Source organism: Monodelphis domestica, chromosome 1 (assembly GCF_027887165.1).
Source record: "Monodelphis domestica isolate mMonDom1 chromosome 1, mMonDom1.pri, whole genome shotgun sequence".
Lineage (NCBI taxonomy): Eukaryota > Metazoa > Chordata > Mammalia > Didelphimorphia > Didelphidae > Monodelphis > Monodelphis domestica.
The window spans coordinates 605491063-605517049 of NC_077227.1; the positions used below are offsets into that span (position 1 = coordinate 605491063).

General features: G+C 37.4%; 1 protein-coding gene across 4 annotated transcripts in view; it reads right to left on the reverse strand.

The window, feature by feature from the left end:
• Positions 1-2232: 2232 nt before the first annotated feature.
• The window catches only part of SYNDIG1 (synapse differentiation inducing 1), a 290195-nt gene continuing 266440 nt past the window's right edge, over positions 2233-25987 (reverse strand). For all 4 annotated transcript variants that reach the window (XM_056813807.1, XM_056813809.1, XM_016426598.2 and 1 more), the window contains one exon: positions 2233-3594. In XM_056813807.1, coding sequence (XP_056669785.1) covers positions 3436-3594 — 159 coding nt within the window. In that variant the 3' untranslated portion in view covers positions 2233-3435. The remainder of the gene's footprint in view (positions 3595-25987) is intronic.

Genomic DNA, 25987 nt, shown 5'->3' on the forward strand with positions numbered 1-25987 from the left:
TGCCTTTTTCACCTCTGAACCAGTTGATTTGCTAAAAATAAAATAAAAAAACTCTAAAGAATATTGAAATAAAATTATAAATAATATTTAAAATATTTTAACATATTTCCCATATTATCATATAATATAGTTATTGTATGATATAGCAATAAAATAATAAATAATCTAACATAAAATAAAAATAAAGTAAAATAAGATAAAATAATAGGACATTTTAAAGTTGGACAGTCCTTCTGTCATTCTTAGATACTTCAGAGTATTTAAAAGTGGCCTTTGCACTTTGGAGGAAAGGAAAATATGTGCTCATTGGTCCGTTCCTCTGGAGTGAAGAACTTTACAACAGACTAGATACCTATATGCTGTACTGTGCTAAACCTTCATCAAGGTACTCTGGAGACAGAAGATATCTTGTGTTGATAAATGCTCATCCTAATGAAGACATGCTCACAGGCAGTGTGAGACTCAAGCACATTTAAAAATGTTCTAAGATGGAGATTCTTAAAGAATCCAATAAAGAGATATAGTGATCATGTCATGTGATCTCGTAAAGGTCCAATATCCTCATTTGGCATTCAAGACCAATGAGACCTAGGAAAGAAAAGTGACTCATCCAAGGTCACTCAGGTAGTTAGTAGAAGTCATTGGGATTTGAACCTAGACTCTAGGTTCTCTGACTCTGAGCTAGTGACCCTGAAATTCTACTGAGCCAAGTTCTTTCTTTTATGCGATCACAGGAGACTGTGTGTATATTTTGGGGGTTTTAGAAAAACAAAAAATAGAAGGAAATCTCCCCTAAGAAGATATGGTGGGATGAAATGATCTAGAAGATGCCTTATTCATTAGAGATATTTTGGAGATCCACTTATCATGGAGTGTGTATACAGACTTAGAATCAGAAGGGGGTTGTCCCTTAGAATTGACCTGGTCTAACTTTTCACTGCGGGTAACATTCTTTAAAGGTAGATGGTTAGCCAGCCTCCTTATTCTCTTTGGTATTACTCGTAATACATTGTGTGAATGGTAGACCTCCCCAGCTGAATGTAAGTTCCTTGTGGGTAGAAATTTTGTGTGTATGTGTTTCTGCATTGTAAGTGACTAGTACAATACCTTGCACATAGAAGGCGTTTCCCAATTATCTGTTGAATTTAATAGAATGGATTAATCATTGGGAGCCACATGAAACCCTGGGATATGATAATTTCTTCTGATTGTCTTCTGCCATATTTTGATTTTGGCAAAATTATGGTGTATTCCCATCCAGTTTACTTTGTTCTTGTTCTAACACCTCAAAAAAAAGTCCACACAGCTAGAAAATCTAGCAAAGGGCAACCAAAAATGACCTGGGAGATTAGGGAGAATAGCTAAATAAGGTCAAGATGAAAGCTGAAAGAGAAGAGGAACTGAATATCTTGAAACATTAAGGATAGGACTCAAATGAACTCAGACTCATTTACTAAGAATAATGGAACCAAAGAGCATATTTTGTAGACTGAATTGATTTTTGTAGACAAAAATCACACCCCTAACTTTTTAACATTGACCCAGAGGGGAGAACAAGGCTATTTAACTGTTAGGACCATGATTTTAGTTCATGATGCATCATGTCATTTGATATATTTTAAACACACACATGAACATATATAATATATACAAAATGTGACATATATACATGGATTGTGAAAATTTTCTATATGTGTTTATTTGACTAGATTTTGTGATTTCATCTTTGTGGAGAACTCAGAACATATAGAATCCTCCTCGAGTAATGTAAATAGGTAATGTATTGGAGTCTAAATGAATTGTTTCTACAGCATTAAGATGTGTTTTATCAAAGGTCACAGAGCTAGTATGTGCCAGAGATAGGGATTAAATTCAAGTCTATGATTCCAAAGTCATCATTTCTTTCACTATTCGACTTTTTCTCTTTTCATAACCTTGAGGTTCTCTGCTCTGAGATACATTGTAATTTAGGGGAGCTAGAACAAATGAGAAAGTATAAGTTGTTGGGGGAAATTACTTCTTTCTGCAGAGATGTTATTTTCTATGTTTGTGGGTGTCATTAAGATCAAGTTGAAACTGTTGATGCTGATGTATAAAAGCTGAGACATTTGGACCAGACCTTAAAAGAGAAAGCTCAGCACATTTGCTTCAAGGGGTAAAAAGTTAGTGATGTTTTGAAAGTATGAGTGAAAGCTGACGACTTGAAACAAACCCAAAAGAAAAGACCAAAGCACGATCCTAAAAGATATTTTTTTTTGTTAAATAAATAGCACTGGGAAAATAGACATGAAACAGTATTAAAATGGCTGTGATTGTTACTTTCTCAGCATTCATCTGATAAACTGAGCAACACGAAGCAATGGTTTCTACTTTTAAAAAAAATATGAAGAGAAAATAAGCTATTCATTTAGTCAACAAAGTAAGGATTGCGTTCAACTCCTTCACAAGATAGCTAGGTACATTGCTTATCATTGAGGTGAGTGACAACAAAGCAAAGAAAAGAAAAGTCCCAATATTTCTTCATTCCGAGGCTGAATCTCCAGTCTTGGGGTTGCTAAGCTCTGTTGCCATGAGGTTACGATGCTAGTGTTCGGCTCAGCTGTGCACAGGGAGAAGTCCAGAGGAGGGCTACTGCTGTCTTTTTCCTCTTTCCTATTTGGGTTTGGTCCTTTCTTTGTCATTTTATTCTTTTCACAGAAGCACCTTGTCTCTCACTGACTTGAAAACTCCCAGAGAGGGCCCATTATGGCCTCATTTTGTCGTCACCAGGGAGAAGAAGCAGTGGTGGGGATGAAGACAGATTCCATGCTATTCTAGTCCTGCATTCTGGGACTGGCCTGGCTCATGGGAGTGTCAGCTGGGAACAGGTCCTGGGGAGGTGGTTTGCCCCTTACATCCAGCTTAAGAATACAGGGAAATAATTTTGTCCGTTATTTTCTTCTGGTGATAGTATGGGGGGTACTAAAGGTGTGCAAGAGGGATCAAGCAGTGCCAATATGAAATCATGGTGTATCCCTTGCACTCTCTGTCTCTGGAGCCCTAGAGTCCATAAAAATAAAGACCTTCTTCTATTTGCTTATTGTTATCACTGTCTGCAGTGCTTCTTAAGAGGGCCATATAGACACAGGGTTAAGTAGCCTTACAGAAACCAATCAGAGGTGCCTCACAGTTTGGGATCTTCACTGGAGTCTTCTTTCTAAAGATATTCAGTTCTCCTATTTGCTGCTTAGCACAGTGGTGCAAAAGAGACCTTAAAAAGGCCAAAAAGAAAAGAAAATGCAGATACAAAAATTGAGGGCTCCATGGAGTCATTTGGGATGCCTAATGTACAATATCACATGGATTTGTCTTCCTGGTCCCCCATACCAGGGTTCATCTTCTCGCCATTGGCTCTGGTTTCTCTTTATCCACCTTCTTACTCCCTTGGCCAGGGGCTCACAAGTGATTGTTCTTGGAGAGATAGGCAATCAGTGCCACAGCCACTCCCACATAGAGGCCAGTTCCAATGGTAATGGAGAGTACAGCCAGGAACAGTGCCCGCCGAGAACTGGTGCTGGCTTGGTGGAAGTCTCCCTTGGCCACAGCTTTGTTAGTCTGCAGGGTTGGGAGAGAAGAAAAGGGTGGGGGTGGAGATAATAGTCATGAGCAAAGCTGAGATTTGGTGGAAGTATCCTTTCCCTTCTATTTTACCCTTTTAAACCTTTCATTGGAATCTATTATACAGGGAAAACTTACCAATGTGAAAAGATCAAAATGGAATTTTCTTGGAGGGATGGTATTTGAGTTACATTTCTTTGACCTTTTGCCTTGTGATAAAACTACTAGTAAGAACTTGGGATTATAGAGACTCTTTTTTTAAGGCTGAAAAGCTCATCTTTGCCTCTGCCTCTTGGAATTCCCAATTTCCTTCAAGACTCAGAAAAAACGCCACCTCCTACCTGGGGTATTTCTGGCCTTTTGCCTGTCCCCCCAGGTGCCTTCTCCTATAAGGTGACTTCCTATCTACTTAGCATTATCTTATAGATAACTATATTTATGTACTAGTATATATCACGAAGGTACTTGTATAGGCACAGATACATATATTGACATATATGTATACACAGACATGTTCACAGCACATTATGTGTATATGCACAAATATCCATTTATCTATATGCATTTTGTGTCTCCTTTATTAAATTTAAACTCCATGAGGGAAAGACTGTTTTTCCCCCCCATTGGATCCTCAGTTCCTAACTCTTAATAAATGTTACTGATTTATTGCTAGTCCTCATCCTCAAGGAAAGTACATTTTACCAATTGGGGTGGGGTATGGTACTAGATGTATATAAATAAGCAAATAAAAAAATAAATATAATGTGATTTCTTTCTTGCTTTTTAAACCCTTATATTCTGTCTTATTATCAATAGTAGGTATTGGATCCAAAGCAGAAGAATGATAAGGGCTAGGTAATTTAGATCAAGTGACTTAAGCAGGCTCACACAGAGAGTGTCTGAGGCCAGTTTTGGACCCAGGACCTCTTATCTCCAGGCCTTGCTCTCTCAGCTGCCCTTCAATGTAATTTCAAGAGAAAAAAGGACTGTGCTAATACCTAGGTGGGAGGGAATGAGCAGAAGACTCATATATAAAAGGTTTCAGATATGATAATTTGATTTGATTGTGGCCACTAAGAGAGAAGTGATTCCAGAAACACCTTGAGTATGTCCTAGTCAAAGTTTGAAAATTAAACCCCATCCAAGCAAGCACGGACTCACAATTTTGTCTCCTCAGAGAGCTTGGGTATTGTTACCTACCAGAAAATGTATATCTTTAACCCATGAAACTTTCTAAAAATAAATATCTATATGCTATGGATAGAAATCTTTCTGGTATTAAAATGTGTATTTATAAAAAGCAGGCTTAAAAGTGAGAGAAAGAATAGCATGGAAGATAGAGGGCTGTCTTTGCAGTCAGTATGACCTAGAACCAAGTCTTGCTTTTGACCTACTAGTTGTGTGACAATTGGCAAATCACACAACTTTTCAATGGCATGGACAAATCTTTAGGCCAATAAGTTACACAACAATTGTTGATCTGCATTGGTTGAGTGTGTTTTTGTGCCAAAAGCTATTTATATGGATGAAATCACAGGTCTGGACCAAAAAAAACCTGTTAAGCACATCCTTCATTTTATCCTTTGTTATGTTTTACCCTAGATGGCAACCTATCTAGCCTTCTATTCTTAGCCTTTTTTGTTTTTCAATCGTTTTTCAGTTATGTCTGACTTTTTATGAACCTATTTGGGGTTTTCTTGGCAAAGATACTGGAACAGCTTGTGGTTTTCTTGGCAATGATATTGGAGTGGTTCACCATTTCTTTTCCAGTTCATTTTACAGATGAGGAAAATGAGGTAAAAGGGGTTAAATGATTTACCCAGGGTCACATAGCTAGTGTCTGAGGCAGGATTTGAATTCAGGAAGATGAGTCTTTTTGACTCCAGAACTGGCACACTTTCCCTCCGTGCCACCTAGCTGTTCTTATTTCTGGCCTCACCTCGCTTATAAGAAAGAAGAGACCCCCTAATGCCCCTTCTAGCTAGAAAACTCTACCATGCTATGATGGCCAGGCAATAGATTAAGTACTCATTATGTCTCAAAATACTTACTTTTATTCAGAGTTTTTCTTTATGGCAGTTCTGTGAGTACGTGCCTCTTTAATTCTAGCTCATTTTTATACCAAAGGGTAGACTGGCTAATGGAGAATCAGTCTTCAAGGCATCTATAGATATTTTCTACTTGGATTTTAGGTCTTGCAGCATTAGAGGTACTCCCTGCTTGCTTCTGATTTTAACTTTGAGGAGCTGACTCAGGAATCACTGAGTTATAAAACCTGCCAGGAAATGACTGCTGAGGTCCCTTCAGTCACTCATTGCTAGAAACTGCCTGACAGACCAGGCAAAGAATATTTTAACTTGCTCCAAGGTCTGACACCCTATTAGCCAGTTCATCCAGTTACATTCACACAATGCTTCATAGTTAACAAAAGTGTTTTTCTTGCACTAGTGAGAGGGAGATGGCATCGTGCATGGGAGAGGAGGTCTGGTGTGTTGTATCTTGAAAGGCATCTTTGAGAACGGTGAATGGTGAGCATAGCATTTGGAGTCATGAGAAATCTGTGTCCAAATCTCTCAAATTTGACTAGTTTTGAAACCATAGTCGAGTCCCTCAATCTTTACAAACTTCAGTCTCTTCATCTATAAAATGGCAATAATGATATCTTTGGTACCTGAAGGACAAATGTGATCATGAATGTGAAATGCTAGTATTATCATAAGTAATCATTATCCTCATTTAACAGATGAGGCTCAGAGAAATTAATAACTTGCTCTCAGCTCACAGCTAGTAAATTCTGGAGCTAGGATTTGAACAGAGAGCTTCTGAGCAGGTCCCATGCCATTGATAATGACATATAATCTTTCTAGTTTTTGGGGTCTCTTTAATGATTTAAAGGGTACATAGGTGGGAAAGTGGATAGACTGCTTGGCCTGGAATCAGGAAGACTCATCTTCCTGAGTTGAAATCCTCAGAGACTTATAGTTGTGACCCGTGGCATGTCACTTAACCTTTTTGTCTCAGTTTCCTCATCTGTAAAATGAACTGGAGAAGTAAATGGCAAATAACTCCAGTAGCTTTGCCAAGAAAACCCCAAATGGGGTCATGGAGAGTTGAGCATGACTGAAAAATGACTGAATAATGATTTAATGTAAAAATACTGAAGGCATAGAATTTTTTAAAAAAGAAAATGAGCAGTTATTATGAACAGCCAATCTGATGAAACTATGAAAGTAATACCCAGGTTATCTTTTAAATCAACTTTGTCAAATGTCATCGGGTTGTTTGGTTCACTGCTGCTTAATCTATACCACTTTTCTGCTAGAGTAAAAATGGTGAAGTGTTTCTTTGTCAAAGACCAACTCCCAGCATAACCACCTTTCTGCACTTTCTCCCCTTCTCTGGAGGAAGTGTTCTTCTCCCTTTTGGGCCACTGGAGTCCAAAACACAAAAGAAGATGAAGTATACATTAAACTTTACTGTATATTGTAAAGGAAAAGTCATTTGGTTGATCAGTGAACAAATATGTTTATTTTGTGTTTACTTTGTCCCAAACCTTGTGAAAAGACATGTGGATAGAAACAAAGTTAAAAATATGGCCTCTGTTCTTGAGGAGCTCATAGTGTGATGAAGGAATAATCATATAAATAACTATATATATGTTCATTGTATGTGTCTGTATACACAGATAGACATACACATAAAGTAGATGAAATATAATCAAAGAAGGAAAGACACAAGAACTCAGAGGGACAGGGAAAAGGCCTCTTGAAGAGAGTGACATTAAACTTGAGTCTTGAAGAAAGTCAGGGAAAGAAAGAGAAGGATACAAAGGGGCAGGGAACTGTGGGCTTAGGGGACCCTCAACGAAAATGTAAGCAAATGGGAGATAGAAAGTTGTATATGAGGAACGGTAAGTAGGACAGGATAAACAGAGTGTAGAGTATGTGCAGGGAGTGAAGAAGACAAAAAAGGTGGTGATGAACTAGATTATGTGGCTTTTAAACATTGAAAAAAAGATTTTATATTTGAGCTGTATTAATTAAATTATGTGGCTACTACTAGCTTTAGTAGCTTTATTACATCAAAGTAGTGATAGTAAAGAGAGGAAAATATAGGAAAGAAGTAAAGAGTTGCTTAGATAAATATCTTATTTTCTGTTTGATGGATTGAGATTCTCCACTCACAGGGGGTTCCTTCAGGTTCCAAGAACCTGACCACATCACATCTCAGGAACCAATCATAATTTCTTAATTTGCTTGGCACCATTGATCAGTTTCCTGTCCTGTTGGTTTCAACTTCCTTTCTCTGAGGGTTTCTCTATACTTGTACATCTCAATGATAAAGATCTTCAGATCCCTAGTTGATGATGTCAGACAAAGTGATATAATGAGGAGGGAAATTCCTTTCCCATAGAACACTAGGATAATAGGGAGCCCCGTGAACCCATTAAAACTGGGGGGCTGGGGATGGAATGGTCATATCTGTCCTTTAGAAAAAAATCACTTCAGCACCTGAATGAAGGAAGAATTGTAGTTGGAGAAGCTTGAAATAAGATGACAAATTAGGGGGAAAAATATGTAGTCATCTGGGTTAGTTGATGAGTGCATTAGAAAAGGTTATATCTAAATGAGAGGGGAGAAGGATACATATATGAGTTATATTGGGTAGGGAGGATAGAAAAGGATTGGTAATAGATTAGACACTGGGATGAAGAAGGGACAGCTTTTTACTAAGAGCCTTCTGTATGCCAGGCACACTTTACAAATATCACATTTAAGATGATATTGGATATGTGGAGTGATAGGGTGGGGAAATAAGGATGATTCCAGAGACTATGAGCCTAGATAAATTGAAGAATGGTAATATTAGCTCATTAATATTAGATGACTCCAGAAGTAGAAAGGATTTAGGGGGAAGAAAATGAATTCTGTCATTTTGGAATATGCATTATACATATATAGTGATGGTAAATCACAAATTTAGCCTTTCTTGGTCAAAAGGATACCAAGTTAAGGAACTAAACAACCCATCTAGGGGATCTTGGCAGTTAGGTGACCCAATGCTAGACCTGGTGTCAAGAAGACTCATCTTTCTGAGTTCAAATCTGGCCTCAGATACTTCCTAGCAGTGTGAACTTGGGCAAGTCACTGAACCCTTTTTACCTCAGTTTCATCACCTATAAAATGAACTGGAGAAGTAAATGACAAACCACTCCAGTATCTTTGCCAAGAAAACCCACATGGGGTCATGACGAGTTGGACAAGACTGAAATGAATGAACAACAATGGGCTAGGAGACCCCAATTCTCACTCATCCTTTTTGGTATACATCTTTTCTTGGCAAAAGAAAACATTAAAAAATGAAGTAGTGTGGTAAAACCTCAACATAGAATTCAATGCAGTTGCATATGCTGGCAGGTCTCTGTGGATTGTGGCTACACTCCCAGCTTTCAGTGATTGTGCAGGAATCATACTGCTTTGCTGCTAGAAAATAGTAACCAGGCAAGGAGGCAAAGCATTGACCCAGTTCACCACCAAAAATCACATTTTGCAAAAGCAGCAGCTGTTGTGTCCAGTTTTAAATGTTAAATCAACTACTTGGCAATGTTGAATTCTTTCATGGGGAGTGCTTTCCTTCCTTGGACTTCATAATAAGATGTTTATATTGTCCTCATTCCTTCATCATATTCTATTTTATTGCATCCTTTTTTCTGTACTTGTCTTATCTCTACTAGGTCATAAACTCCATGAAGACGGGATCTGTGTCTTAGTTGTTAGCACCTTGCATACTTGCTTTTGGGTTTTTTTTTGTTATTGTTCTCATTTATACCTATAATTTCATTGTAGCAGGTGAACCTCCATTTACCAATGCAGGTCAGTTTTTTCCTCTGTAATTTATAACACAGAGTTGCCTAGGACACTGAAAGGTTCAGTACTTTGCTCGGGGCCACAAAGCCATTATGTGTCAGAGGTGGAACTTGAAGCCAGGTCTCCTATTCCCTCCCAAAAGAGATAATAAGTTCCTTCAGGGTAGAGACTCTCTCATTAGGGACTTTGTATCATTCCAGTATCTGAAACATAGTAGGATCTTGTTCAATGCTAATTCAATGAAAACTGAATTTCTGATTCTCTACATACCATATTTCCTCTCATATTATGCCTTGATACATGGAGAATACAATTGAATGATAAAAATCAAAGTTGTGTAATATAACTAACCAGTAAGCTTAAGAAAATTACATTCCAATATTCTTTATACTCAACTGGTTTACTAGAGTTGATTTGGCTTATAACAGCTAAACGGATATTCCTTAATTTGTCACTGGTATGCATGACTTTCTCCTGAAGTTGTGCTCAATTGTTAAGGTAATATTACCTAACTTAAGTTAATATATGTTTATAATTAAACTATTTATTACATAACATAATGACATAAAATATAATATAAAAATAAAATAAATAAAAATTATGGTAGCCCCCTACTAAAAACTCCTTTTATGTTTCATTAGTGTCTTTTTTATTTATCTCACTATTATAGACTCACAGGACAATGTATTTAGAACTGAAAGAAAATTCAGAGATCATAAAGTCTGGTTCTTTCAATTACAGATGAGGAAGCTGAAACCCCTGGAGAATAAATGACTTGCCTAAAACCCCAGAGATGGTGTCAGAAGGGGGATTTAAACCCAGCCCTTCTGTCTCTAAAGCCAGGGTACTTTCTGATGCCCATTTGCTTTCACAAGGAACCCTCCCTATGCAAAAGAAAAACAATTATGCAAAAATATCTGATAGAGAGACAGTGTCTGACAATATGTACAATATTCTGTCATAGTCCACGCTTTCTTCTCAGTTATGTGGGAGGCGATATTTTTCATTATCTCTTTTCCAGAATCTTAACTGTATTTCCATTACTCTGAATTCAATTTCTTTTTAGTGGTATTTTAATTTATACTACTGGAGTCCTTATGTGTATATTGTTCTCTTGGTTCTACTCATTTTGCTTTATCAATGCATGCAAATTGCCCCATATTTTTTTGAAATACTTTTTATTTCTTAACTATGTAGTAATATTGCTTTGTACTCTTATATTATAGTTTTTAAGCCATTCTCCAAATAATGGGCATCTATTTTATTTCTAGGTTCTTGGCATCACAATATATTCCTATGAATATTTTGAATCACACATACACACATACATATATGCACATATATATATTTAAGTGTTTATACTTACATATATGTGTTTATATCTCTCAAAGATGCATAACAAAGGGTGTATATGTATGTGTGTGTGCATGAGTGGGTATGTCTTTTGTTTCTGCATTAGGCTCAGTAGTGAGATTGCTGACAGACAAGCTTCCAAGACCCATTTCGAGGAACCTCAAGGTCAAACCGGCCACATTTTATGTCTAATCTCCACCATTTCACAGTTTGCTAAGCATCTCTAGAAATTGGAAAACACTTTGTGGTTTCAAATAAAATGTGGCATTTATTGCGAAGGTCGGGATGTCTTATAGCTAAAGAAATCCAAATCCTCTGAGATTTGGGTACTTTGTAAATGCTCCCTTTAAAGAATCTCTGGGAGTGCTTCTGGGTCAAAGAGTCTGCAAAATCCTTAAAGAAAAAAAGCCATTGGGCCATGCTAAACATTCATAAAACACTAGGTTAAGAATGAGAAGAGACCTTAGAGACCAGCTGCTAGTTTAAGCCCTTCATTTTCCAGATGAGGAAAGTAAGACTCAGAGAAGTTTACCTAGCTAAGGTCACACAGTCAAGGAAGAGGCCAGGGTTTCGGCGCTAGATGCTCCCAACTCTAGAGCCATTGTTGCATATTGTTCCTACTAAGAGATTTATTTTTTCCTGATACCTCCGAGAGACCAATAGAGCTCTATCTCTGATTTCAGAAACTTGAGCCTTTATAAAATTCTAACTTTAAGCAAAATCATAATTTGTTCCAATAACAAGATTGAGAAACATTATCTACCTAATTCCATTATTGATCTCGGCACACATATTCAAATGGGAGGCCAGTCAGTCAATAAACGCCACGCCGGGGAGGCACGCCCAGCTTTGGGCAGAATTAGTTTAAAAAATGCTGGGTGTGCCAATTTCGAGAAGAGAGCCTATTGTTTTCACTTTCACCTTGGGCTGAGGATAGAAGCTTTCTACAAAGTAAAAGCTATGAAAATACGCCACTTCGTATGTCCTCAAGGATGTGATAATGGACTTCGACATTACCCAGTTATTGTGGAAATAAGACGGGTGAAGAATGGGGACTAGATGTAAGTGATTGCTGGGTACCAGAGAGCACTATGGTCTCAGCAGACCCCAAATGAATTATCTTTAAAAATAACATTTTCTTTTCCAAAAGAGAAACACAGATGTGGTCATGAAATATGTTTTCATGGAGATGATCAGTAAGGAAAAGGAAGCTCAGCGTTTGGCTGAAAGGGGTTTTCTTCCTTGACCGCAGGAAGACTTTGAAGATCTTTGTTGTCTTCCTTTTTTAATAGAGACACGTTTTTAGAAGCAGTTTGACCCTAATTTTAGATACCAGAAGACACAGCCTATGCAGACAGTATCCTTGTTACAATGAACTTATTATATTCCTATTCATTTGCTATCCTAAATACATCAATACATCAAGAGAGAATGAGTAGGTTGGAAAGTTGGAGTCAGGCATCTTTACCATTGTTGACGTGGCCTGGTACTCCGTGTTCAATAAACATAACAACCAGTGAATACAGTTATTTCAGAGGAGAGTGGGTCTGGGAAAATACTATATATAATGTGTGTGTGCATATATATATATGTATATATGTATACACACACACACAAACATATACACACATTTTAATTCCTGCATCATTGCTTTGAGTCAGAAAAGGTAAATGAGTAGAGTAGAAAGGACAATTCTGGGTTCTAGCCTTGTATTAAAGTTCTTTTTCCATCCAATGGCACTGGCCTTTTTGAAAAAAAAAATTATTTTATCTTTTAAATCCTCACCTTCCATCTTAGAATCAATTCTGTGAACTGGTTCCAGGGCAGAAATGTGGTAAGGGCTGGGCAATGGAGATTAAGTGATTTGTCTTATCTTTTTTTTTTAAGCTGTTACCTTGAAACCCTTTAAACAATACTGTGTATTCATTCTAAGGCAGAAGAGAGGTAAAGCAATGGGGGTTAAGGGACTTGCCCAGGGTCACATGGCTAGGAAGTTGTCTGAGGCCACATCTGAACTCAGGACCTGCTGTCTCTGGGTTTGGCTCTCCATCCACTGAGCCACCCAGCTGCCCCTGGAACTAGCTTTCCTGTTGTTCCTTCAAAAAAAAAAAAAAACAACACTCAATCTCTCAGCTTCTTGTATTTTCTCTGACCATTCTCTGTGCCTGGAATATCTTCCCTCCCTAACTTTACCAACTGCTTTTTCTGGCTTCTTTCAAGTCCCACCTAAAATCCCATCTCCTATAAGAAACTTTTTCAAAATCCTCTTAATTCCAGTTCCTTTTTTATTTCTAATTTATCCTGTATATAGCTTGTTTGTTTGTATGTATCTATGTTTGTACATAGACACATATTTATGTACACACATATACATGTTCACGTACATTACTTCTTTTCCTCTCTTCCTTCTTCCTTATTAATTAGGTCATGAGATCTTTGAGGACAGGGACTATATTTTGCATTGGCTGGCACATAGTAGGTGCTTAATAAATGTTTATTGATTGACTGACAAATGGAGGGTCGAAATGAAAAGAGTCTTGTGGTAATGGCACAATCAATTTTATCTACCTCAAAAACATAGAATGAATAAACCATTAGCAAGCAAGCTATTTGTCAGCAACCCACATCCATTTGTTTATTTCACCAAAACCCAATGTCTCACAGCTCTAAGTCAACTTCCTTCTTAGCGATTCTGTTCACATTACTTAGGGTAAACATATTTCTTTTAAGACCTAAATCATTTCAATACTTTTTTTTGGAATTCAAAGGCAATGGGGAGATTTTCATCCTAGCATGCTAGACAGAAATGATTAGATTACTTGCCAGGCAAAAAGGTCTATGTCCTCCGAATTAAACATGGTTCTGGTGATTTGAATGGATAAATTGCTTGCTTGATGGATAGAATGTTTATCAGATTATCAGATGACAAGAAGATAGAAACTAACAGAATAACAGAATAAGGATTGAAAAAGATTGCAACCCTCTAAGACATTTGGTCTGAGTTGAATCAAATGGAATTTAATATGGAGAAGTGAAAAGTCACAAGTTCAATCCTGGAGAGACACAGATAGATTGCTTGTCTGAAATAAATCTGAGGATTTCAGTCATCTGAAGGTTTAATCAGCATCAAGACTGTGATATGGCAGCCCAAAACCTATTGCTTTCCCCACCGATTGCCAACTAACTTCTGCCCACAAGGCAGGCAAGCCAGCCTAGTTAAAACAGCCAAAGAAACCCTAAGAGAAATAAGAGGCAGTAAGAGTGAAGTAAATGAAATCAGCATCACCAATTCAACTCTGACCTGTTTGGAGACAGCCTAGAACCCTGAATCCAAGAACTGTGGGTTAACAGTACTCCCTTTTCCCCCACCCAAGAACACCAGCTCTGCTTCTAGCCCAAATCCCTCAAACTCCATCCACAGGAGCAATCCTTGTAGAGAGGTGAACTGTCATATGCTTCCGTAATTACTGTAGTCTCCACTTCCCAGCGATGCCATCTTCTGAAGCTGGGAAAAGAAAGTTGTTGACACTCAAGTCCTTGGCAATGTCAAATGCTTTAACATAAGAAATATATAATTTTATCCATCGAAATAACATTTAAAAACAGACAACCATATCTACGTTACTGCGACACCTGGAATATTCAGTTCTGGGTCTTTCATCATAGAAAAATTACTGGAAAATATCCAGATGAGGGTTGACAACACAGTGAAGAAGCTCAAATCGATGCCATCTGAGGATGGTTGGATGGAACTGAGGATGTTTAGCCCCAAGAACAAGGAATTGGGGTGGGGAAAGCCATGGAAACTGTTTTTAAAGTCTCTAAAGGGCTGTGACATGGAAGTAAGATTTGATTTTTTTCCCCCTTGGTCCCAGAGAGCAGAACTAGGAGTAATAGGTACAAGTTACATTGAGGCAAATTTTGATTCTGTGGAAGGAAAAATATTCTGACAATTAGATCCTCATCTTTCTTGGGCTCAAGGGAGTTCATACCAATCTACAAACAAATGCTCAATTCTCAATTTCCCTGTGAGAGCTCCAAAAGCATGACCCCCTTTTGAGGCTATAAGACTGAGAAGATGAAAAGGTGATTGGATGAGTGTGAAACAGCAGAAACAGAACTAATGTGTCTGACTTGTCATGCTATTGAGTCCTCATGAGGTCTCAGGGAATGTGAAAAATGATGAAGGGGAAAGTTTCAGAAAAACCTGGGGGGGGGGAGAACTGATGAACTGAAGTGAGCAGAACCAGAACACTTTGTCCAATAACAGCAATACTATAAAACCGAGAAAGACTTAGGAACTCTAACCAGTATAACAATCCAACACAACTTCAAAGGAATCATGATGTAAAAAAATGCCATCCACTCCATATAGAGAATTGATGAACTCAGAGTGTAGATGCCCAAACAAGTTGACAGAAGAAGCATCTGAAAATTCTCCAGTCAGGTTGTTCATTTCTGTCCTAGACATCAAAAAGGATTCTGAGGTCAGAAAGAATAATCTTGGTGAAGGATTCCCCAGATCCAGAGAGAACTTGTGTGGCCAAATCCTACTAGCCACTATCATGGGTATCCTCTTTTGGACACTCTCCACCTTGTCAATGTCTTTTCCAAAATGTGATATCAAGAGTTAAATACAATACTTTAGATGTGGTTTCATCCACACAGAGTACAGTAGGACTACCTACTTCTGGAAACTACATTTTACTTAATGGCTATAAATATTAATTTTGGGGGGGGGATTGCCAAATCTATCCATCAATCCATCTATTGATCTATCTATCTACACATATGTATCTGTATAAATACATGCGTCTATATACACATATACATGCACATATGTCGATAGATGCATAAAGTGCCTGCAATTCTTGAAAATTGCCTTTTTTTTCCCCCAGACAAGCTATTGCCTAATCATATCGCTATTATCTTGCACTAATTATATTGACTTTTTAAAACTCATTTTAAGGCTTTACATTTATTACCATTAAAGTCCTTCTCACGGCAACTAAGTGACACAGAAGCTAAAGCACTAGATCTCAGAGTGAAGAAGACCCAAATCTGAGCACAGTCTCAAATACTATGTGATCCTGGACAAGTCATTTCACCTCGTTTTGCCTCAGTTTCCTGAGATGGAAAAATAGCACAATAACAGCTAGCAGCTATATCCCAGGGTTATTGCAAAGATCAAATAAGATAATAATTATTAAGTGCTTATTAAAACAGTGCCTGGCACAATGAAAGTGATATAGAACCATTATCATTATTACAAATTTTAGATTATCATAATATTTTTGCATTTGGCTCTAGAGGCAATAGGAAAGTTTATTAAGAGGTGTGTGTGTGTGTGTATATGACATGATTTGACCTGGACTTTAGGAAGAGAACTTTAGTAGCTGAATTTGCAAATTCTGCTCTCTCTCCCTCCTCTTCCCTCCTCTCATCTACATAACATTTGCCCTTTTCCAGGCTTATTATAGCCCCATCTTTTCTGTATGATCTTGCAAATACCACTGACAGTGGTTGAGAGAATATATGCCAGTTCTTTCAAAAGCTGTGGTTCCTTTGAGCGAGGTGACCTGAGCAGCTAAGTGCTCTTACAATCTTTTGTGTAGGTTAGGATTCAGTGTGTCCTAAGGTTTTCGCAGATAACTTCTTCCTTTCCTGACTTCTTATTTCCTTATAATCACTTTATCTAAGTTTCTTTTCTCCCTTTGATCAACACATAGTGAGGCTTCTGAATATCACCACTGTTTGGCTCTTTCCTATCCCCTGAACCAAAAACAATAGGGGAGAAACTCACAAGGAGGAGGCAATGTCCTGTCCATGGTATCTATTGCACCTAGCACAGGGTCCCATAATATCCCTGAGGACAGGAAGTAGAAATCCAGAGTCCCTCTGCTGAGAACTGCTGAGCAGGGTTCCTCCTCCAATGAAGAAGGAATTCCTCAATGTCTGAACTAGCCTGCATATTCTTGCAATAAAACTTTCTTTTCACAGTTAGCAATTGGTGTGTCTTCCATCCACTTCCCTCCCACCCCCAATCAGGACCTTAGAATGGGTTTGCCTTTATCCTGCTTGTTGAAGGGCTACCCACAGAGAATCCAGTATAAATTATTCAATCAAAGCAGGCACTACCTCAAAAGAGCCGAGATTGGAGGGGAAGTACAACTTAAGTGGCTCTTTATGGACTGTTCTCCATCAATGATAAGGCCCTTCATCTTTTATCATCTAGCCACTGAACTCTTGATAATGCTTGTGCATGATAATGATTATTTCCTCTAAGTGTCTGTCTCATTCTTTACTAAAATACTCAGTGTGTCAGCTCCAGTAGCTAGGAATGGCTTATTTCATAGGCTTGTTACAGTTTACATGAAGAAATATGAAGACATGCCTCTCAAGCTATCAATTCTTAGATGATTTTGCTTTCAACAACGGATATCTTGTTCTCAAGCTTGTGTGTTTTTGAATAATTTTATGGTGTTTGCCTTCTCTAGAGCCCTCAGAATTTTATAATCCCCCACTGTTATTTTTTCCTTTGTAATTCCATTTCTTTATAAATAGGAAAGAGTTATTGGCTATTTGCCATGTTAAAGCTTTCAAGTCTGTGTGAAATAGATCTTCATCTAAAATATGGCTACAAATCCGCTTCCAATTTCCTATGGAAACTGAGGGCAAGGAAGAGAGTAGTGTTGTTGTTATTTTTCCTATTAGCTTTCATTTAATATAAAGGAGAAGTGGGCTTTTGAAATTATACTTTCAGAATCCACTTAGAATTTTCTATCCCTGGTTTTCTTTAGTTTCATTTCATTTTCATCCTCAGCCAATGATAATAATTTATAATAACAAAAAGTAGCAAATATTTATAAAGCTGTAGCACCTCCACTCTTCAAGTCACCCTTACACAGATAAGTTGAGTTCCCCAGAGGGTGTCTATTACCCCTCAATGCAAAGTATTCTTTGGGTCCACACACCTAAATGTACAGTTCACAGGACTTGAATGGTTTGCTTTCTTTTAGCAGACAAATATATACAGATAATAATCAAATAAAGAAAACGAAGACAAAAAATTAAAAAAAAATTCTTTAAGAGTAGGGAATGTTTCATTTTTTTAAAAAAATTTCAGCACCTAGAACACTATGTCACATGGTAGACACATATCTGTGGATTTATTTCCCCAAAATTATTTGTTTATTTGCATCATTATGAAACCAATGAAGGGTAGAACATGACTATAAATGACTGGTGGCCGCTAACCCAATATCAAATAGATTAAGGCATTCTTTTTAGGCAACTACTCTTTACTGCACATAATTTTCACTTCTGCCCCCAGTCTCATAAAGTGATGATTCCTAGAGGACATTTTTATTCCTTTCCTAAGCCCTTTCTTCCTTCCCCTTTAAAACATTTTCAATGGAAGAGGGATTAAAGGAGACCCACATTTATCTCCCTTTCCATCCTATCCCTATGGAATGACTTAGCTCTATAGCTGCAGTGATTGGCTCTCAGAAAATATTCAGAAAGAATGCTTATTATACTGTTGGTTTAATGCAAGTACCCAACAGAGCCCAGATTACCTGTCTCTATTTGCACAGGGAATATTAGACATTATTATTAGACCAATGGAAGCAAACTTAATGGATATAACTGTGGTATAAACAGATGGCAATCCCACTGATGGGTTGTAAAAGGGGGGCTAATGGTACTTCGTTAGAAGTCAAGGCTATTCATTCTAAGCCAGGGTTTACTCTCTGAATGCTGTCTGCACTGAGCACTGATTTTCTCCAAAAGTTGTTCCCATTAATAAGACATAAAATTTATAAGCATTGCTTCTTTAGTAGAAGGGAAAGAAAATGTGGTACAAGACCTAAAACAAAGTGTGAAAAGCTTTTATGCCTTGAAACAATGTTATTGTTGCATCAAGATCTGAACCCCTTTTTCACAATGCAAGATTTATATGGATTGAAATATATTAATTCTGTGAAGAGGGATTTACACTTGAAGCACAGTCCATTCTCACAGCTTCTTTTGGTCTAAAAACCCTAAAAACCCGGTACTGTGCTATTGAACGCTTCCATTACTGCCCCTTTGCCAACAGCCAGAATAAAGGTAACTCAATGAGACTTTGCTACTTGATATTGAGGATCCCTTATTAAGAAAGGGAAAATGAATAAGTTTGAACACTGAGAGACACAAAATTAAGGAAAGATCAGATTTGAAATGAAAACACAGTGATGAAAGATATCATAATTCTTTCCTCTGATGCCTAAAAATAGATACAGTGAAAAGGATAAACTGGATTTCTAGTCAAAGGGCTTCGGTTTGAACTCTGGCTACTTACTCAGTTCAAAAGCCCCCCTTACCACTACCAAGCTCGGGACAGGAAGTAAAGAGATGTGACCCTCCACATCCCCACCTAATATCCCCTGTCTACATGAAGTATGTAATGACAGGAAGTCAGTGGGCTCCCAGGAAATGTAGTTCTTGTTTAGGGTAACAGATTTTCAATTATATATCATGTAATATATTACATATGAGAGATATGAGTAAATCACTTAACTTTTCTGGAACTGAATCTTCATCTGCTTTAATGAGGAGTATCAGAATTGAAATAATATTTATTCCCAGATATATATTTTATAAAGTTTATTATAAAGGGTAGACAATCATTCCTCTAAGTAACCTGACCATGTGTTGCCTGGCCTGACAGTCCCTTCCTCTTTTCCCTTCACCTGCCTGCTCTCTCCCCTAGTCCATTCCAAAAAGCCCTGGTCACCAGAAGCAAGGGAACTAGGTTTACAACCACGAATCAACTATCCAGCAAAACTATCTATATTCTTACCGGGAAAAGTATGGTGATTTAATAAAATAGAAGAATTCCAAGCATTTGTAAAGAAAAGACCAGACCTGAATAGAAAATGTGATGCCCAAACACAGAACTCAAGAGAATCATCAAAAGGTAATTAAGAAAGGGGGAAAGAAAAACAAAAACAAAATAAAACAATAAGAAAACAAACTTTTCTTAAGGGAACCAAAAAGTTAAAATGATATGTATCCCTATAAGAAAAGAAGATATTGATAACTCTTAAAAATTGTTATTATCACCTGGGTAGCTAGAAGAATTATACTTAGAAGGAATAGTGACAAACTGTATAGGATAAAATGCCAAAAAGTATGTATATAGATATATGTATACATCTATATCTATATCTATATCTATATCTATATCTATATCTATATATCTATATCTATATGCAAGTAGAGTTAAAAAAGAGGTTAATACTAAGCAAAATGGGGAAAGAAACAAAATGGGGTAAATTTATATGTCACAAAGAAGCACATGGCAGGATGGAGGGCATCAATATTCTGGAAGGGTAAAGAGTTTGGAGATCAGAAATACTCAATTCTTATGTGCATTGAAATTGACTCAAAGAGGGAAGAACAATAGAATACATTGGGGCAGAGAATTGATTTGCACCCTATAGGGAAGTAGAAAGGTAACAAATGTACTGGTGGGAAGGGAAACAGTAAAAGGGAGGGAGAAGGTGGGGGTAGTTTAAAAATACTTTAAAGAAAACAAGAGGGGAATAAGAAGGGGGGATAGAAAGGGAAATAAAATAAGGGTGGGAATTAGGGGGACTAATTAAAAACAAAACACTGGTATAGAAGGAAATAGTGAAAGAAGAAAGGGCCGAACTAGGAGTGAAAATCAAAATGCTGGGAAATACATAGCTAGTAATCATAACTTTGAATGTGAATGGAATGAATTCACCCATAAAACGCAAGTGAAATAGCAGAGTGAATTAGAAGCCAAAACCCTACCATATGTTGTCTACAAGAAAAAAAAAAACATAGGGTAAAAGTAAGAGGATGGAGCCAAATCTATGTGGCATCAACAGATAAAAAAGAAGGCAGGAGTCCCAATCATGATATCTGACAAAGCCAAAGTAAAATATATATCTAGTCAAAAGAGATAGGGAAGGTAATTACATTCTGATGAAAGGCAGTATAGACAATGAGGAAATATCAGTACTCAGCATGTATGCACCAAATGGCATAGCATCCAAATGTCTAAAGGAGAATCAAGTGGAGCTCAAGGATAAAATGGATAGAAAAACTATACAAGTGGGATACCTGAATAGTCCTTTATCAGAACTAGATAAATCAAACCAAAAAATAAATAAGAAAGAGGTAAGAGAAGTGAATGAAATCTTAGAAAAACTAGAATTAGTAGATATGTGGAGAAAAATAAATAAGGGGAAAAAGGAATACACATTTTAATTTTAATTTTAATTTAATTTTAATTTTTTTACTTTTTAAACATTATTTTATTTGGTTATTTACGAACATTATTCATTGGAAACAATGATCATTATCTTTTCCTCCTCCCGGCCCCCTCCCACCACTTCTCCCATAGCTGGCACACAATTCCACTGGGTTTCACATGTATTCTTGGTTTGAACCCATTTCCATGTTGTTGGTATTTGTACTAGACTGTTCATTTAGAGTCTCTCCTCAGTCATTTCCTCTCAGCCCCTTTAGTCAAGCAGTTGCTTTTCATTGGTGTTTTTACTCCCACAGTTTATCCTCTGCTTGTGGATATTGATTTTTAGATCCCTGTAGATTGTTCAGAGACATTGCATTATCCCTAGTGGAGGAGTCCATTAACTTCGATTGTACCACAGTGTATCAGTTTCTGTGTACAATGTTTTCCTGGTTCTGCTCCTTTCCCTCTGCATCACTTCCTGGAGGTTGTTCCAGTCTCCGTGGAATTCCTCCACTTTATTATTCCTTTTAGCACAATAGTATTCCATCACCAACATATACCACAAGTTGATCAGCCATTCCCCAATTGAAGGGCATCCCCTCATTTTCCAATTTTTGGCCACCACAAAGAGCGCAGCTATGAATATTCTTGTACAAGTCTTTTTCCTTATTATCTCTTTGGGGTATAAACCCAGCAGTGCTATGGCTGGATCAAAGGGCAGAAAGTCTTTTATCGCCCTATGGGCATAGTTCCAAATTGCCCTCCAGAATGGTTGGATCAGTTCACAACTCCACCAGCAATGAATTAATGTCCCTACTTTGCCGCATCCCCTCCAGAATTCATTACTTTCCATATCTGTCATGTTAGACAATCTGCTAGGTGTGAGGTGATACCTCAGAATTCTTTTGATTTGCATCTCTCTGATTATAAGAGATGTAGAGCACTTTTTCATGTGCTTATTAATAGTTTTGATTTCTTTGGCTGAGAACTGCCTCTTCATGTCCCTTGCCCATTTCTCAATTGGAGAATGGCTTGATTTTTTGTACAATTGATTTAGCTCTTTGTAAATTTGAGTAATTAAACCTTTGTCAGAGGTTTTTATGAAGATTGCTTCCCAATTTGTTGCTTTCTTTCTGATTTTAGTTATATTGGTTTTGTTTGTACAAAAGCTTTTTAATTTGATGTAGTCGAAATTATTTATTTTACATATTGTGACTCTTTCTATATCTTGCTTGGTTTTAAAGTCTTTCCCTTCCCAAAGGTCTGACATGTATACTATTCTGTGTTTACCTAATTTACTTATAGTTTCCTTCTTTATGTTCATGTCAGTCACCCATTTTGAATTTATCTTGGTGTAGGGTGTGAGGTGTTGATCCAAACCTAATCTCTCCCACACTGTCTTCCAGTTTTCCCAGCAGTTTTTATCAAATAGTGGATTTTTGACCCAAAAGCTGGGATCTTTGGGTTTATCATATATTGTCTTGGTGAGGTCACTTGCCCCAAGTCTATTCCACTGATCCTCCTTTCTGTCTCTTAGCCAGTACCAAATTGTTTTGATGACTACTGCTTTGTAATATAGTTTGAGATCTGGGACTGCAAGGCCCCCTTCCTTTGTATTTTTTTCATAATTTCCCTGGATATCCTTGATCCTTTGTTATTCCAAATGAACTTTGTTATGGTTTTTTTCTAAATCAGTAAGAAATTTTTTGTCCTAAATTTTTTGGAAGTTCTATGGGTATGTCACTAAATAGATACATAAGTTTGGGTAGGATGCTCATTTTTATTATATTGGCTCATCCTATCCATGAGCAGTTAATGTTTTTCCAATTGCTCAAGTCTAGTTTTAGTTGTGTGGAGAGTGTTTTGTAGTTGTGTTCATATAGTTCCTGTGTTTGTCTCGGGAGATAGATTCCTAATTGTCCTAATTGTCTTTTTCTGGCTTCTTGTAGGATTTTTTCTTTTGCTTGAAAGCTTTGAAATTTGGCAATTACATTCCTAGGAGTTGTCTTTTGGGGATTTCGTGTAGAGGGTGTTCTGTGAGCTCTTTCAGTGGCTGTATTGCCCCCTTGTTCTAGAATCTCTGGGCAATTTTCTTTGATTATATCTTGTATTATGATGTCGAGTTTGCTGTTTATTTCTGGATTTTCTGGTAGTCCAATTATTCTTAAATTGTCTCTTTTCCCTCTATTTTCCAAGATTGTCACCTTGTCACTGAGATATTTTATGTTCTCTTCTAATTTCTTGATCTTTTGGCTTTGCTTTATTGATTCTTGCTCTTTTACCTGCTCATTGTCTTCCAGTTGCCTAATTCTTACCTTTAAAACCTATTTTCCTTTTCAGTTTGGTCAAACCAGTTTTGTAGGTGCATGAAATTCTTTTGCATTAATTCCCACTTTTCCTGCCAGAAGGCTTCCATCATTTTGATCATTTTCGATTCAAATTCTTCAAAAGTTTGTGGAGAGTTTCCATTTCCTTTGGAAGGTTTTGGAGCATTTGCTTGTGTTTCCTCTTCTATTTCCTCTGTATTTTTTATTTTTGCTCCATTAAATGTGTCCCAAGTTGCCCCCTTCTTGTTTTTCCTGTTGTTTTTGAGGCTTTTTTTTTGCTTCTGTGCTGTTTGCCATCTCTATCTGAGTGAGGGGAGTTGGCTCTTCTGTTATTTGTCTGGTGTTCAGTGGCTTTAGCCCCAGGCAAATTGTCTGTCTTCCCCAGGAAGCCCGGAATTGCTGGTGTTTTGGTGTTACTAACCTCCTCAGTTCCCTCTCGATGCTTCTCTGTCACCTTACTTCTATGCTCTGCACCTGGCTTGACACTCTCAGATGTATTTCAATGCCTTTCTATGTTCTGCACCTGGCTTGACACTCTCAGATGTATTTCAATGCTTTTGCTGGCCAGAGGAGCCTGCACTCTGAGGGGGAGGGGCCATGGCTTCCTGGAGGAAGGGCTGGTGATAGGATTAGCCTCAGACTGAGTATGCCCTGAGGCAGGGACCTTCTGTGAGACTCAGATGGAAGAATCTGGTCAGGGGGTTACAGGTTCCCCCCCATGTCTCTCTCTGTTTCCCTGCTGTCTGGGTGCCCCCTCAACTGGGTTGTTTTCAGGGTGCATCCTTCAGAATAGCTGGCTCCCAAGGCCCTTTTGCCTGCCCTGAGTTCCCCGCTACTGCCTCAGATTCAGAGCTCTGGGGTGGGGGGGATGGGTCCTGGAACCTTCATTTTGCCTACACCTTCGATCCGAGTGATCTCGGGTTCTGACTTTTGGGGGGCCATACCTTTTGATCAAGGTCCAGGAGGAGTGTTCACGGGGTCTATTCTGTTGTTTGTTTTGAATTCCTGTGCCCTAGGAGCATTCAGTTTGACATCGGTAAGGAAGGGTTTCTGGAGCTCTGAACTTTAGCTTTCTCTAAGCTGCCATCTTGACCTGAAGTCTATACCTTCTTTTTAGCAGCACATGGTACATACAGAAAGATTGACCATGTATCAGGGCATAAAACCATTAGAAACAAGTGCAAAATAGCAGGAATAATAAATGCACCTTTCTCAGATCACAATTCAATGAAAATAATTAGGGTACATGGAGAGGCAAATAAAAAATTCATTAGAAATTAAACAATACAATTCTCCAAAACCAGTTAAAGAACAAATCATAAAAACAATAATTTCATTGAAAAAAATGACAATGATGCAACATCCTCTCAAATATATGAGATGCAGACAAAGCAGTACACAGGGGGAAATTTATATCTTTGAGTTCATATATTAACAAAACAAATTAGGGAGAACAGAGGTCAATGAATTGGGAATGCAAATTAAAAAAACTAGAAAGTAGACAAATTAAAAATCCTCAGATGAAGACTAAATTAGAGATCCTAAAAATCAAAGGAGAAATTAATAAAATTGAAAGTCAGAGAAGTATTGATTTGGTACCTTGAAAAAACAAATAAAATAGACAAAGTACTGTTCTATCTAATTTAAAAAAGGATAGAAGAAAACCAAATTGACAGTATCAAAGATGAAAAGGGAGACCTCATCTCTAATGAAGAGGAAATTAAGGCAATCATTGAAAACTATTATGGCCAATGATATGGCAATAAATAAGGCAATCTAGGTGACATGGATAAATATTTACAAAAATATAAATTTCCTAGACTAACATATGAAGAAATAGACTACCTAAACAACCCCATATCAGAAAAAGAAATTGAACAAGCCATCAAATAACTCCCTAAGAAAAAAAAACCCAGGTCCTGATGGATTCACAAATGAATTCTACCCGAATTCAAAGATCAACTAATTTCAATATTATGCAAACTATTTGAAAGAATAAGTAAAGAAGGAGTTCTACCAAATTCCTTTTATGATACAAATATGGTACTGATTCCAAAGCCAGGGATGCAAAAAACAGAAAGAAAATTACAGACCAATCTCCTTAATGAATATAGATGCAAAATTCTTAAATAAAATAGTAGCAAAAAGACTCCAGCGAGTGATCATGAGGATTATTCATTATGACCAGGTAGGATTTATACCAGGAATTCAAGGATGGTTCAATATTAGGACAACCAGCCACATGATTGACCATATTAACAAGCAAACTAACAAAAATCACATGATTATCTCAATAGATGCAGAAAAAGCCTTTGACAAAATACAACACTCATTCTTATTGAAAACACTAGAAAGCATAGCAATAGAAGGGTCTTTCCTAAAAATAATAAACAGTATCTATTTAAAATCATCAGCAAACATCATCTGCAATGGAGATAAACTAGAAACCTTCCCAATAAGATCAGGAGTGAAACAATGATGTCTGTTATTTAATATTATACTAGAAATACTAGCAGTAGCAATTAGAGAAGAAAAAGAAATTGAAGGTATTAAAATGGGCAATGAGGAGACCAAGC